This window comes from Nerophis lumbriciformis, linkage group LG26, assembly GCF_033978685.3.
Source record: "Nerophis lumbriciformis linkage group LG26, RoL_Nlum_v2.1, whole genome shotgun sequence".
Lineage (NCBI taxonomy): Eukaryota > Metazoa > Chordata > Actinopteri > Syngnathiformes > Syngnathidae > Nerophis > Nerophis lumbriciformis.
Window position 1 is genome coordinate 36,243,082 of NC_084573.2, and position 14,838 is coordinate 36,257,919.

Sequence of the window (14,838 nt, forward strand, 5' to 3'; positions counted from 1 at the left end):
TAACGATGGTTAAAATCAGGCACTTTGAAGCTTTTTTTTAGGGATATTGCGTGATGGGTAAAATTTTGAAAAAAACTTCGAAAAATATAATAAGCCACTGGGAACTGATTTTTAATGGTTTTAACCCTTCTGAAATTGTGATAATGTTCCCCTTTAAACATGCATCCGTCATCCATATTCCCCCTTTTTTCCCCCGTCAGATTGATACGATCAGACACATTATACGGACATTAATTCGCCGTGGAAATGGTTTGGGCCCACTCTGCGGCGCAGATGTGCTGCAGGAACTACCCCCCCACCCCCCCCCCCTAAACCCCCCCCCCCATAGTTGGCTCGGTCCAAATCATCCCGGCCCCTCTTTTTCCTTCTCCTCCGCCTTCTTTGCTCCTCCAAGGCTTTGGCACAGAGGTAGGTTGAAGGGGAAAGGGGAGGGAGGGTGTTGTTAGGGGTGGAGCAGAATGAGGAGGAGGAAGGGGGTTTGGGGGGGTGTAATTGTAGATTGGGAACTAAGCTATCCCTCAAGGTGCCCCCCCACCGACCCATCTCCATCCTCAGTCCAGGTGATCCATTAGGAGGACTTCTGGTTGAGGGAGACCATGTCAGCGTCAGGTTTTCTATACACTTTTTTTTTATTTTTTTTATATATCCTGCTTCATATTCCGGCTTGGCATGCGTCGTCGCCAAGCCATTAGGCTTTCTTGCCCATCGCTGGCGTTAACTGCTGTCTTTGTCTGTGATATGCAAATCCCCCCCCCCCCCCCCGCCCGCCTTCTTCCTCTTTAGGGTGGAGGTTAGCGTAGGAAGAAGGCAAAAGGCGCTTGCTCGCTTTGACTGTGAAATGAGGCTCCTTATGTAAAAGCATCAGCTGTAGGGCGGTGCCGCGTTTTATGAGCCGTGACGGCGAGTACGGACAATGCTGATGGCGAGCAAATTTGGGGCTTGGCGCGCCGTCGTCTTAAAACAACCCCCCCCCGCCCTCGCTGCTCCTAGCGACCCTTACACCTGCGAGGCCAGGCGGCGAGCCGTCATGTAAAGCTCGGTTCACGCAACGATCTTGAGAGGAAATACAAAAAAAAAAAAAGAGGACATAGGAGATGAGGGAATGATGGTGATCTTGCAAAAAGTCAGTGTTCAAAAACAAGTAAAAAAAAAAATTAAAGTTGCAAGCAGTGATGGACGGGACCGACTTTGAGGGCTCATAAAATCCAAACCGGAGCAGTAATTAAAACTCTTTAGTCAGTTTTTAATCAGAAGGGTTCAATCTCTCTCCTGTGCTAGTTTGAGGCTGACACGACAAACGCGCTCAGAGGAGATCATGTTTGAAAAAAAAAGGTGACCGGTTTTTACAAAACTTTTGTTTTGAAGGGGGAATTGCAAACTTCCTGTTCAGAGGAGATAATGTTTGAAAATGTAGGTCTAAGTGATACCTACATAGAGGTTTTTGTTGCATGTCTCTAAGACAGTCCTATCGGAAGTTACAGGCAGTTTTGTCAAGAGTTTTCTTCCTAGGGGTCGCTAGAGCGCAATTTTGAGTTTTGGTGTTGGGTTTTTAATCTGAAGGGTTCAATCTCTCTCCTGTGCTAGTTTGATGCCGACACGACAAACGCGAGATAATGTTTGAAAAAAGGTGACCGGTTTTTACAAAACTTTTGTTTTGAAGGGGGAATTGCAAACTTCCTGTTGATTTTTGCTGGGGGTTGTCGATATATGAAATGTAGGTCTAAGTGAGACCTACATAGAGGTTTTTGTTGCATGTCTCTAAGACAGTCCTATCGGAAGTTACAGGCAGTTTTGTCAAGAGTTTTCTTCCAAGGGGGCGCTAGAGCGCAATTTTGAGTTTTGGTGTTGGGTTTTTAATCAGAAGGGTTCAATCTCTCTCCTGTGCTAGTTTGAAGCCGACACGACAAACGCGCTGAGAGGAGATAATGTTTGAAAAAAAGGTGACCGGTTTTTACAAAATGTTTGTTTTGAAGGGGGAATTGCAAACTTCCTGTTCATTTTTGCTGGGGGTTGTCAGTATATGAAATGTAGGTCTAAGTGAGACCTACATAGAGGTTTTTGTGGCATGTCTCTAAGACATTCCTACTGGAAGTTACAGGCAGTTTTGTCTGAGTTTTCTTCCTAGGAGCAGTTGTGTCTGTGTTTTCTTCCAAGGGGGCGCTAGAGCGCAATTTTGAGTTTTGGGGTTGGTTTTTTTTTATTAGATCGCAATTGTTGCCAGTCCTGATGTGTGTCCAGTTTGGTGAGTTTTGAAGCATGTTAAGGGGGTGAAATTACAGCTCAAAGAGGAAAAAGTGACTGTTTTTAGTAAACTTTTGTTTTGAAGGGGGAATTGCCAACTTCTTGTTGATTTTTGCTGAAAGATGTCAATGTATGAAATCTAGGTCTGAGTCAGATCTACATAGAGGTTTTTGTTTCATGTCTCTACGACACTCCTATCGGAAGTTACAAGCAGTTTTGTCTGTGTTTTTTCCTTTGAGTTTTGGTGTTGGGTTTTTAATCAGAAGGGTTCAATCTCTCTCCTGTCCTAGTTTGAAGGCGACATGACAAACGCGCTCAGAGGAGATAATGTTTGAAAAAAAAGTGACCGGTTTTTACAAAACTTTTGTTTTGAAGGGGGAATTGCAAACTTCCTGTTGATTTTTTCTGGGGGTTGTCAATGTATAACATGTAGGTCTAAGTGAGACCTACATAGAGGTTTTTGTTGCATGTCTCTAAGACATTCCTACTGGAAGGTTACAGGCAGTTGTGTCTGTGTTTTCTTCCTAGGGGGCGCTAGAGCGCAATTTTGAGTTTTGGGGTTGTTTTTTTTTATTTGATCGCAATTGTTGCCAGTCCTGATGTGTGTCCAGTTAGATGAGTTTTGAAGCATGTTAAGGGGGTGAAATTACAGCTCAAAGAGGCAAAAGTGACTGTTTTTAGTAAACTTTTGTTTTGAAGGGGGAATTGCCAACTTCTTGTTGATTTTTGCTGAAAGATGTCAATGTATGAAATCTAGGTCTAAGTCAGATCTACATAGAGGTTTTTGTTTCATGTCTCTACGACATTCCTATCGGAAGTTAGAAGCAGTTTTGTCTGTGTTTTTTCCTAGGGGGCGCTAGAGTGCAATTCTGAGTTTTGGTGTTGGGTTTTTAATCAGAAGTGTTCAATCTCTCTCCTGTGCTAGTTTGAAGCCGACAGGACAAACGCGCTCAGAGGAGATAATGTTTGAAAAAAGGTGACCGGTTTTTACAAAACTTTTGTTTTGAAGGGGGAATTGCAAACTTCCTGTTGATTTTTGCTGGGGGTTGTCAATATATGAAATGTAGGTCTAAGTAAGACCTACATAGAGGTTTTTGTTGCATGTCTCTAAGACATTCCTACTGGAAGTTACAGGCAGTTTTGTCTGAGTTTTCTTCCTAGGAGCAGTTGTGTCTGTGTTTTCTTCCTAGGGGGCGCCAGAGCTCAATTTTGAGTTTTGGTGTTGGGTTTTTAATCAGAAGGGTTCAATCTCTCTCCTGTGCTAGTTTGAAGCCGACACGACAAACGCGCTCAGAGGAGATAATGTTTGAAAAAAGGTGACCGGTTTTTACAAAACTTTTGTTTTGAAGGGGGAATTGCAAACTTCCTGTTGATCTTTGCTGGGGGTTGTCAATATATGAAATGTAGGTCTAAGTGAGACCTACATGTAGGTTTTTGTTTCATGTCTCTAAGACATTCCTACTGGAAGTTACAGGCAGTTTTGTCTGAGTTTTCTTCCTAGGAGCAGTTGTGTCTGTGTTTTCTTCCTAGGGGGCGCTAGAGCGCAATTTTGAGTTTTGGGGTTGGTTTTTTTTATTAGATCGCAATTGTTGCCAGTCCTGATGTATGTCCAGTTAGATGAGTTTTGAAGCATGTTAAGGGGGTCAAATTACAGCTCAAAGAGGCAAAAGTGACTGTTTTTAGTAAACTTTTGTTTTGAAGGGGGAATTGCCAACTTCTTGTTGATTTTTGCTGAAAGATGTCAATGTATGAAATCTAGGTCTAAGTCAGATCAACATAGAGGTTTTTGTTTCATGTCTCTAAGACATTTCTACTGGAAGGTTACAGGTAGTTTTGTCTGAGTTTTCTTCCTAGGAGCAGTTGTGTCTGTGTTTTCTTCCAAGGGGACGCTAGAGCGCAATTTTGAGTTTTGGTGTTGGGTTTTTAATCAGAAGGGTTCAATCTCTCTCCTCTGCTAGTTTGAGGCCGACACGACAAACGTGCTCAGAGGAGATAATGTTTGAAAAAAGGTGACCGGTTTTTACAAAACTTTTGTTTTGAAGGGGGAATTGCAAACTTCCTGTTAATTTTTGCTGGGGGTTGTCAATATATAAAATGTAGGTCTAAGTGAGACCTACATAGAGGTTTTTGTTTCATGTCTCTAAGACATTCCTACTAGACGTTACAGGCAGTTTTGTCTGAGTTTTCCTCCGAGGAGCGGTTGTGTCTGTGTTTTCTTCCAAGGGGGCGCTAGAGCGCAATTTTGAGTTTTGGTGTTGGGTTTTTAATCAGAAGGGTTCAATCTCTCTCCTGTGCTAGTTTGATGCCGACACGACAAACGCGCTCAGAGGAGATAATGTTTGAAAAAAAGGTGACCGGTTTTTACAAAACTTTTGTTTTGAAGGGGGAATTGCAAACTTCCTGTTGATTTTTGCTGGGTGGTTGTCAATATATAAAATGTAGGTCTAAGTGAGACCTACATAGAGGTTTTTGTTGCATGTCTCTAAGACATTCCTACTGGAAGTTACAGGCAGTTTTGTCTGTGTTTTCTTCCAAGGGGGCGCTAGAGCGCAATTTTGAGTTTTGGGGTTGGTTTTTTTTATTAGATCGCAATTGTTGCCAGTCCTGATGTGTGTCCAGTTTGGTGAGTTTTGAAGCATGTTAAGGGGGTGAAATTACAGCTCAAAGAGGCAAAAGTGACTGTTTTTAGTAAACTTTTGTTTTGAAGGGGGAATTGCCAACTTCTTGTTGATTTTTGCTGAAAGATGTCAATGTATGCAATCTAGGTCTAAGTCAGATCTACATAGAGGTTTTTGTTTCATGTCTCTACGACACTCCTATCGGAAGTTACAAGCAGTTTTGTCTGAGTTTTCTTCCTAGGGGGCGCTAGAGCGCAATTTTGAGTTTTGGTGTTGGGTTTTTAATCAGAAGGGTTCAATCTCTCTCCTGTGCTAGTTTGAAGCCGACACGACAAACGCGCTCAGAGGAGATAATGTTTGAAAAAAAGGTGACCGGTTTTTACAAAACTTTTGTTTTGAAGGGGGAATTGCAAACTTCCTGTTGATTTTTGCTGGGGGTTGTCAATATATGAAATGTAGGTCTAAGTGAGACCTACGTAGAGGTTTTTGTTGCATGTCTCTAAGACATTCCTACTGGAAGGTTACAGGTAGTTTTGTCTGAGTTTTCTTCCTAGGGAACACTAGAGCGCAATTCTGAGTTTTGGTGTTGGGTTTTTAATCAGAAGGGTTCAATCTCTCTCCTGTGCTAGTTTGATGCCGACACGACAAACGCGCTCAGAGGACATAATGTTTGAAAAAAGGTGACCGGTTTTTACAAAACTTTTGTTTTGAAGGGGGAATTGCAAACTTCCTGTTGATTTTTGCTGGGGGTTGTCAATATATGAAATGTAGGTCTAGAGGTTTTTGTTTCATGTCTCTAAGACATTCCTACTGAAAGTTACAGGGAGTTTTGTCTGAGTTTTCTTCCTAGGAGCAGTTGTGTCTGTGTTTTCTTCCAAGGGGGCGCTAGAGCGCAATTTTGAGTTTTGGGGTTGGTTTTTTTTATTAGATCGCGATTGTTGCCAGTCCTGATGTGTGTCCAGTTATATGAGTTTTGAAGCATGTTAAGGGGGTGAAATTACAGCTCAAAGAGGCAAAAGTGACTGTTTTTAGTAAACTTTTGTTTTGAAGGGGGAATTGCCAACTTCTTGTTGATTTTTGCTGAAAGATGTCAACGTATGAAATCTAGGTCTAAGTCAGATCTACATAGAGGTTTTTGTTTCATGTCTCTACGACATTCCTATCGGAAGTTACAAGCAGTTTTGTCTGTGTTTTTTCCTAGGGGGCGCTAGAGTGCAATTTTGAGTTTTGGTGTTGTGTTTTTAATCAGAAGGGTTCAATCTCTCTCCTGTGCTAGTTTGATGCCGACACGACAAACGCGCTCAGAGGAGATAATGTTTGAAAAAAAGGTGACCGGTTTTTACAAAACTTTTGTTTTGAAGGGGGAATTGCAAACTTCCTGTTGATTTCTTCTGGGGGTTGTCAATATATGAAATGTAGGTCTAAGTGAGACCTACATAGAGGTTTTTGTTTCATGTCTCTAAGACATTCCTACTGGAAGTTACAGGCAGTTTTGTCTGAGTTTTCTTCCTCGGAGCAGTTGTGTCTGTGTTTTCTTCCAAGGGGGCGCTAGAGCGCACTTTTGAGTTTTGGTGTTGGGTTTTTAATCAGAAGGGTTCAATCTCTCTCCTGTCCTAGTTTGAAGCCGACACAACAAACGCGCTCAGAGGAGATAATGTTTGAAAAAAGGTGACCGGTTTTTACAAAACTTTTGTTTTGAAGGGGGAATTGCAAACTTCCTGTTGATTTTTGCTGGGGGTTGTCAATATATGAAATGTAGGTCTAAGTAAGACCTACATAGAGGTTTTTGTTGCATGTCTCTAAGACATTCTTACTGGAAGTTACAGGCAGTTTTGTCTGAGTTTTCTTCCTAGGAGCAGTTGTGTCTGTGTTTTCTTCCAAGGGGGCGCTAGAGCGCAATTTTGAGTTTTGGTGTTGGGTTTTTAATCAGAAGGGTTCAATCTCTCTCCTGTCCTAGTTTGAAGCCGACACGACAAACGCGCTGAGAGGAGATAATGTTTGAAAAAAGGTGACCGGTTTTTATAAAACTTTTGTTTTGAAGGGGGAATTGCAAGATGTCCGAAAATGGCTTTTTTGCCGATATTCCGATATTGTCCAACTCTTAATTACCGATATCAACCGATACCGATATACACAGTGGTGGAATTAACACATTATTATGCCTAATTTTGTTGTGATGCCCCACTGGATGCATTAAACAATGTAACAAGGTTTTCCAAAATAAATCAACTCAAGTTATGGAAAAAAAAAATGCCAACATGGCACTGCCATATTTATTATTGAAGTCACAAAGTGCTTTTTTTTTTTTTAACATGCCTCGAAACAGCAGCTTGGAATTTGGGCCATGCTCTCCCTGAGAGAGCATGAGGAGGTCAGGCATGTGATTTTTTCCGTCTAAAGTCAGAATTCCGTCTTTTTTAATCTCGGTGGAAAAAAAATATTTATCTCCCGTTTTTCCCATTTTTTTTTCCGACCCTAAATCAAGATTGGAGACGTAGTTTATATTACGCCGTAGTTGATTGGTCGATATGTTCCTTGTGACCAATCAGGACATCTGTTACGAATGATGACGTTAATAACGTCATCATTCATAATGGTTATTACCGCCATTTTCCATATGTAAACGATGTCGGTTCTCGAGAGAAAGGACGCTTTACGAGTAAAAGAAATTGATAAACATGTCAAAAATAAGTTTCGATGGGACTGGATGGAAAGGGAAATCACTGATACTGTTGGGAAGAAGGAAGTTACGACTTTGTTCGGTGATTTTATTTCGGAAAATCGATCGTCCCGGAAAGGTTTTGTGCACGTGGTGTCGTGATAATATTGACTATGGATCACGAGGTTTCAAGGCTTTGGAAGTACACGCGAAACGCCAAAAACATATGAAACAACTTGAAGCAAAGTATGTTCTATTAATGATGTTTTCATGTCTTTAAACACTAAAATATTTTCTTCAAATGGTGCTCTCTTTGTTCATTTTAGCATGTTAAATTGGTGAAAAACCAGGAGCCTTCGTCCCCCAGACCCCCGGAAATTCCTTCAGTCTTTTTCATTGTGGTCAAATCACATGCCTGGGAGGTTGAGTTGGGCGGGGTTAGTGCTGTCAGGGTTTCTGGGTATTTGTTCTGTTGTGTTTATGTTGTGTTACGGTGCGGATGTTCTCCCGAAACGTGTGTGTCATTCTTGTTTGGCGTGGGTTCACAGTGTGGCGCATATTTGTAACAGTGTTAAAGTTGTTTATACGGCCACCCTCGGTGTGACCTGTCAAAAATAAGTTTCGATGGGACTGGATGGAAAGGGAAATCACTGATACTGTTGGGAAGAAGGAAGTTACGACTTTGTTCGGTGATTTTATTCGGAAAAATCGATCGTCCCGGAAAGGTTTTGTGCACGTGGTGTCGTGATAATATTGACTATGGATCACGAGGTTTCAAGGCTTTGGAAGTACACGCGAAACGCCAAAAACATATGAAACAACTTGAAGCAAGGTATGTTCTATTAATGATGTTTTCACGTCTTTAAACACTCAAATATTTTCTTCAAATGGTGCTCTCTTTGTTCATTTTAGCATGTTAAATTGGTGAAAAACCAGGAGCCTTCGTCCCCCCAGACCCCCGGAAATTCCTTCAGTCTTTTTCATTGTGGTCAAATCACATGCCTGGGAGGTTGAGTTGGGCGGGGTTGGGGGGGGGGGGTTAGTGCTGTAAGGGTTTCTGGGTATTTGTTCTGTTGTGTTTATGTTGTGTTACGGTGCGGATGTTCTCCCGAAATGTGTGTGTCATTCTTGTTTGGCGTGGGTTCACAGTGTGGCGCATATTTGTAACAGTGTTAAAGTTGTTTATACGGCCGCCCTCACATGACAAACGCGCTCAGAGGAGATAATGTTTGAAAAAAGGTGACCGGTTTTTACAAAACTTTTGTTTTGAAGGGGGAATTGCAAACTTCCTATTGATTCTTGCTTGGGGTTGTCAATATATAAAATGTAGGTCTAAGTGAGACCTACATAGAGGTTTTTGTTTCATGTCTCTAAGACATTCTTACTGGAAGGTTACAGGCAGGTTTGTCTGAGTTTTCTTCCTAGGAGCAGTTGTGTCTGTGTTTTCTTCCTATGGGGCGCTAGAGCGCAATTTTGAGTTTTGGGGTTGTTGTTTTTTTATTACATCGCAATTTTTGCCAGTCCTGATGTGTGTGTTCAGTTTGGTGAGTTTTGAAGCATGTTAAGGGGGTCAAATTACAGCTCAAAGAGGCAAAAGTGACTGTTTTTAGTAAACTTTTGTTTTGAAGGGGGAATTGCCAACTTCTTGTTGATTTTTGCTGAAAGATGTCAATCTGTATGCGCTCTGTACGTCTCCCTACGTCCGTGTACACAGCGGCATTTTAAAAAGTCTTACATTTTACTTGTTGAAACCGATACCGATAATTTCCGATATTACATTTTAAAGCATTTATCAGCTGATAATACCCGTAGTCCGATATTATCGGACATCGATAAACATTATGATTTGTACATTTTCAGAATGTGCTTGTTCTATTTTTAAACAAAGAAAACAATCTGAAGTTGTCTTTATTTTTAAGCGATTTTACCAGTTCGGCCCACTTGGGAGTAGATTTTTCTCCACGTGGCCCCCCCATCTAAAATGAGTTTGACACCCCTGTATCACGCCCTGAACCGATGTGATTGTCCTTAATGTCAGAAATTGTCAGATACAGGAGGGTCTCTCCCCAAATCATCTGAAGAAGGCCAAGCTGATGTTCTTCTACACCCGCTACCCGAGCTCCAACATGCTGAAGATGTTCTTCTCTGATGTCAAGGTGAGTCCTTCAAAAAGTACCCTATTTTGCCAAAAGTATTTGGCCACCTGCCGTCACTCAATGTCCAAAATGTTTTGGTATCCTGGAGCATTCAAAGTTCCTTTCACTGTAACTAAGGGGCCAAGCCCAACTCCTGAAAAAAACAACCCCACACCATAATTCCTCCTCCATCAAATTTCACTCTCGGCACAATGCAGTCCGACATGTAGCGTTCTCCTGGAAACCTCCAAACCCAGACTGATCCATCAGATTGCCAGATGGAAAAACCTGACTCATCAGTCCAGAGCAGTGTTTTTCAACCACTAGAGATGATGTCATTTCGCCTAATTGGGTTAAAAAATATTTTTTTGCACACAAGTAATTATAGTCCGCAAATGATGTGTTGTTGTTGAGTGTCGGTGCTGTCCAGAGCTCGGCAGAGTAACCGTGTAATACTCTTCCATATCAGTAGGTGGCAGCAGGTAGCTCATTGCTTTGTCGTGATCACAATACGCAGACGACAGCGGGAGGCAGGGTGCAGGTAAAAAAGGTGTCTAATGCTTAAACCAAAAATAAACAAAAGGTGAGTGCCCCTAAGAAAAGGCGATAAAGCCTAGAGAAGGCTATGCAGAACGAGACTAAAACTGAACTGGCTACCAAGTAAACAAAAACAGAATGCTGGACGACAGCAAAGACTTACTGTGGAGCAAAGACAAAGTACATCCGAACATGACATGACAATCAACAATGTCCCCACAAAGAAGGATAAAAACAACTTAAATATTATTGATTGCTAAAACAAAGTAGATGTGGGGAATAGCACTCAGGGAAGAAATGAAACTGCTACAGGGAAATACCAACAAAACGGGAAAAGCCAACAAAAGACAAGAACTACAACACACACGCAGGAAAACGCAAAAATAACCCTTTGATGTGACAGGTGGTGACAGTACTTTGAGACAAGAGCTATGCATGCTTGGTTATGGTTTGGAATTCATATCCAACACTTGCAAGAACAACTTTTTTAGTGTCAATATCGGCTGCTGAGTTTCATTTTTTTTATTTGTTCTGCTGCTCCGCATTTTTTCAATGGAAAAAAATGTGCTTTGGGCTCAAAAAAGGTTGAAAAACTCTGGTCCAGAGAAGGCGTCTCCACTGCTCTATAGTCCAGTGGCGACGTGCTTTACACCACTGCATCCCACACTTTGTATTGGACTTGGTGATGCATGGCTTAGGTGCTGCTGCTCGGCCATGGAAACCCAGCTCTCTGCGTACTGCACGTGGGCTAATTGGACGGTCACATGAAGTTCGGAGCTCTGTAGCAACTGACTGTGCAGAAAGTCTTTGCACTATGCTGACCTCTCTGTCAGTTTACGTGGGCCTACCACTTGGTGGCTGAGTTGCTGTTGTTCCCAAATTCTTCACTTTTCTTATAATAAAAAGTTGACTTTGGAATATTTAGGCGACTGGATTTGTTGCACAGGTTGCACGCTGGAAATCACTGAGAGCGGCCCGTTCTTTCACAAATGTTTGTAGAAACAGTCTCCATGCGGCATGGCGTAGTGGGTAGAGCGGCCGTGCCAGAAACCTGAGGGTTGCAGGTTCTAAATCGCTGCCGTTGTGTCCTTGGGCAGGACATTGTATCGTCTCGGAAGAGTTAGTGCTGCAAGGGTTTCTGGGTATTTGTTCTGTTGTGTTTATGTTGCGTTACGGTGCGGATGTTCTCCCGAAAATGTGTTTGTCATTCTTGTTTGGTGTGGGTTCACAGTGTGGCGCATATTTGTAACAGTGTTAAAGTTGTTTATACGGCACACCCTCACACGACAAACGCGCTCAGAGGAGATAATGTTTGAAAAAAGGTGACCGGTTTTTACAAAACTTTTGTTTTGAAGGGGGGATTGCAAACTTCCTATTGATTTTTGCTGGGGGTTGTCAATATATAAAATGTAGGTCTAAGTGAGACCTACATAGAGGTTTTTGTTTCATGTCTCTAAGACATTCCTACTGGAAGGTTACAGGCAGTTTTGTCTGAGTTTTCTTCCTAGGAGCAGTTGTGTCTGTGTTTTCTTTCTAGGGGGCGCTAGAGCGCAATTTTGAGTTTTGGGGTTGTTTTTTTTTTTTTATTACATCGCAATTTTTGCCAGTCCTGATGTGTGTGTTCAGTTTGGTGAGTTTTGAAGCATGTTAAGGGGGTCAAATTACAGTGACTGTTTTTAGTAAATTTTTGTTTTGAAGGGGGAATTGCAAACTTCCTATTGATTTTTGCTGGGGGTTGTCAATATATAAAATGTAGGTCTAAGTGAGACCTACATAGAGGTTTTTGTTTCATGTCTCTAAGACATTCCTACTGGAAGGTTACAGGCAGTTTTGTCTTGAGTTTTCTTCCTAGGAGCAGTTGTGTCTGTGTTTTCTTCCTAGGGGGCGCTAGAGCGCAATTTTGAGTTTTGGGGTTGTTGTTTTTTTTATTAGATCGCAATTTTTGCCAGTCCTGATGTGTGTGTTCAGTTTGGTGAGTTTTGAAGCATGTTAAGGGGGTCAAATTACAGTGACTGTTTTTAGTAAATTTTTGTTTTGAAGGGGGAATTGCAAACTTCCTATTGCTTTTTGCTGGGGGTTGTCAATATATAAAATGTAGGTCTAAGTGAGACCTACATAGAGGTTTTTGTTTCATGTCTCTAAGACATTCCTACTGGAAGGTTACAGGCAGTTTTGTCTGAGTTTTCTTCCTAGGGGGCGCTAGAGCGCAATTTTGAGTTTTTTTTTTATTTTTTTATTATTACATCGCAATTTTTGCCAGTCCTGATGTGTGTGTTCAGTCCCTGAGAGAGCATGAGGAGGTTGAGTTGGGCGGGGTTAGTGCTGCAAGGGCTTCTGGGTATTTGTTCTGTTGTGTTTATGTTGTGTTACGGTGCGGATGTTCTCCCGAAAATGTGTTTGTCATTCTTGTTTGGTGTGGGTTCACAGTGTGGCGCATATTTGGCCACCCTCAGTGTGACCTGTATGGCTGTTGACCAAGTATGCATGGATTCACTTGTGTGTCTGAAAAGCCGTAGATATTATGTGACTGGGCCGGCACTGTTCTTCTCCCTACGTCCGTGTACACAGCGGCCTTTTAAAAAGTCATACATTTTACTTTTTGAAACCGATACCGATAATTTCCGATATTACATTTTAAAGCATTTATCGGCCGATAATATCGGCAGTCTGATATTATCGGACATCCCTAATTATTGTTATTATTGATTCTCATCATTTGGATGGGTGGCCAAATAATTTTGGCAATATAGTGTGCCTTTTCCACCACCCAATTTCCAAAAACACTTTCAAAAAGGTAGTCGCACTTTCACCGTCGCACCTGTTTTAAAAAAAAAAAGAAAAAAAAAAAAGGGGGAAGTTGCATTCATGCATGCTACTTGAGCTTCAATTACCATGAACAATGTATGGCCGTCATTCTCCAAATGAGGCCCTTCCCTTCTCCACTAACTTGTGGTTTTATGCAAAAGATGAGAGAAGAGGAAGTTGGATGAGAAGTGGAAAGGGTGCTTATCGGAGCAGGTGTGCAGAGGGGAGGGGAGGGGAGGAGAGAGCGCCTGCTCAGTGGACATGGCAAGAGGATGAGCTCCACCGGGACTCTAATGGAAGGAAATTTGTGGAAACAAAAGCCGTTTTTTTTAAGCTGCGCTGAAAGAAACGGCGACGACACAATAGCCGCCGTGCGCACGCACAGGCTTGTTTGTTTGGTCGCTGTTGTGTTTGTATGCGCGCCCCTCTCCGACCATACGGCGGGGTAAACACGCTGACAGATCCAGGCCATCTTATTCAAATCAGGAGATAAAGCTTCCCCTTTTCTCTCAGCTGCCTCCCCTTGGATGCCGCTGCCACCGTCACTCGCAGGTCACGTGACCCGATGAAAAGGTGGTACGCACCGGCTTCGTTAGGATATTTTTTTTTTTTTTTTTTTTTTTTTTTTTTTAGCGCTCAACTCTGACTCCGCACTTGTTACACTGCAAAACTTGTTACACTGCAAAAAGTCAGTGTTCAAAAATAAGAAGAAAAATAAGGGGAAAAAAATAAGAAAAATTAAAAAAAATAAGAAAAATAAATAAAATAAAGACAAAAATAAAGAAAAAAATAAATAAATAAAGAAATAAATAAATAAATAATAAAGAAATAAAGAAAAAAATAAGAAAAAAAAAAATACAAAAATGAGAGGTATTTTATTTGAACTAAGCAAAATTATCTGCCCTCTGGGAATCGCTACAGGTGCATTAAAACCAAAACAAACAGGCTAAAGAACAGCTTCTTCCCCAGGGCCATAACCATCCTGAACGGACTGCCCCATTGTCCCTCATAACTGCCTTCTCTTCGGTGCAATAACCCATTCCACCAACCACCCTGTTTTTGTTTTTTGTTTTTTTTCATGTATATATTCATTTCACACCATATTCATTGCACTTCTACATTTTTTATATTTTTATATATTTGCACATTGTTTTTCTAGCATGCACACATCGCACTGTATGGAATGGCCTCAATCTCGTTACCTTGCGTAATGACAATAAAGCTGATTCTGATTCTGATTCTGAACAAGAAAATTTGGCTTGTCAAGACTTTCCAAAACAAGTAAAATTAGCTAACCTCAATGAACCCAAAAATACCTTAAAATAAGTATATTCTCACTAATAACAAGTGCACTTTTCTTGATCTTAAATGAAGTAAATGCTAGTGCCATTATCTTGACATAATGATATGCGCTCGGCATTACATTTCTTGAAACCAGCAAACTTATACTAAAAACTAGTTTATTTTTCTTAATGGAAAGGAAGCAGTTAAGAATGTATTTCTTAACTGCGAGAGATCATTTAGGACCAAAACACTTAAAACAAGTAAAACACTCTAACATCAAATCTGCTTAGTGAGAAGAATTATCTTATCAAACAGAAAATAAGCAAATATCACCTTTATTTGAGATATTTAATCTTACTTACATTTCAGTTTTTGCAGTGTACTTTATCCCTTTAACTTCACTGCAAAAAGTCAGTGTTCAGAAACAAGAAAAAAAAATTACAAAAATTAGGGGTATTTTATTTGAACTAAGCAAAATTATCTGCCAATAGAACAAGAAAATTTGGCTTGTCAAGACTTTCCAAAACAAGTCAAATTAGCTAACCTCAATGAACCCAAA

The 14,838-nt window shown here is 41.1% G+C and overlaps 1 protein-coding gene across 2 annotated transcripts in view; it reads left to right on the plus strand.

The window, feature by feature from the left end:
* LOC133623679 (prospero homeobox protein 1-like) overlaps positions 1–14,838 on the plus strand; it is a 150,935-nt gene that overhangs the window by 36,753 nt on the left and 99,344 nt on the right. For both annotated transcript variants that reach the window (XM_072916291.1, XM_061986966.2), the window contains exon 3: positions 9,567–9,674. In XM_072916291.1, coding sequence (XP_072772392.1) covers positions 9,567–9,674 — 108 coding nt within the window. The remainder of the gene's footprint in view (positions 1–9,566; positions 9,675–14,838) is intronic.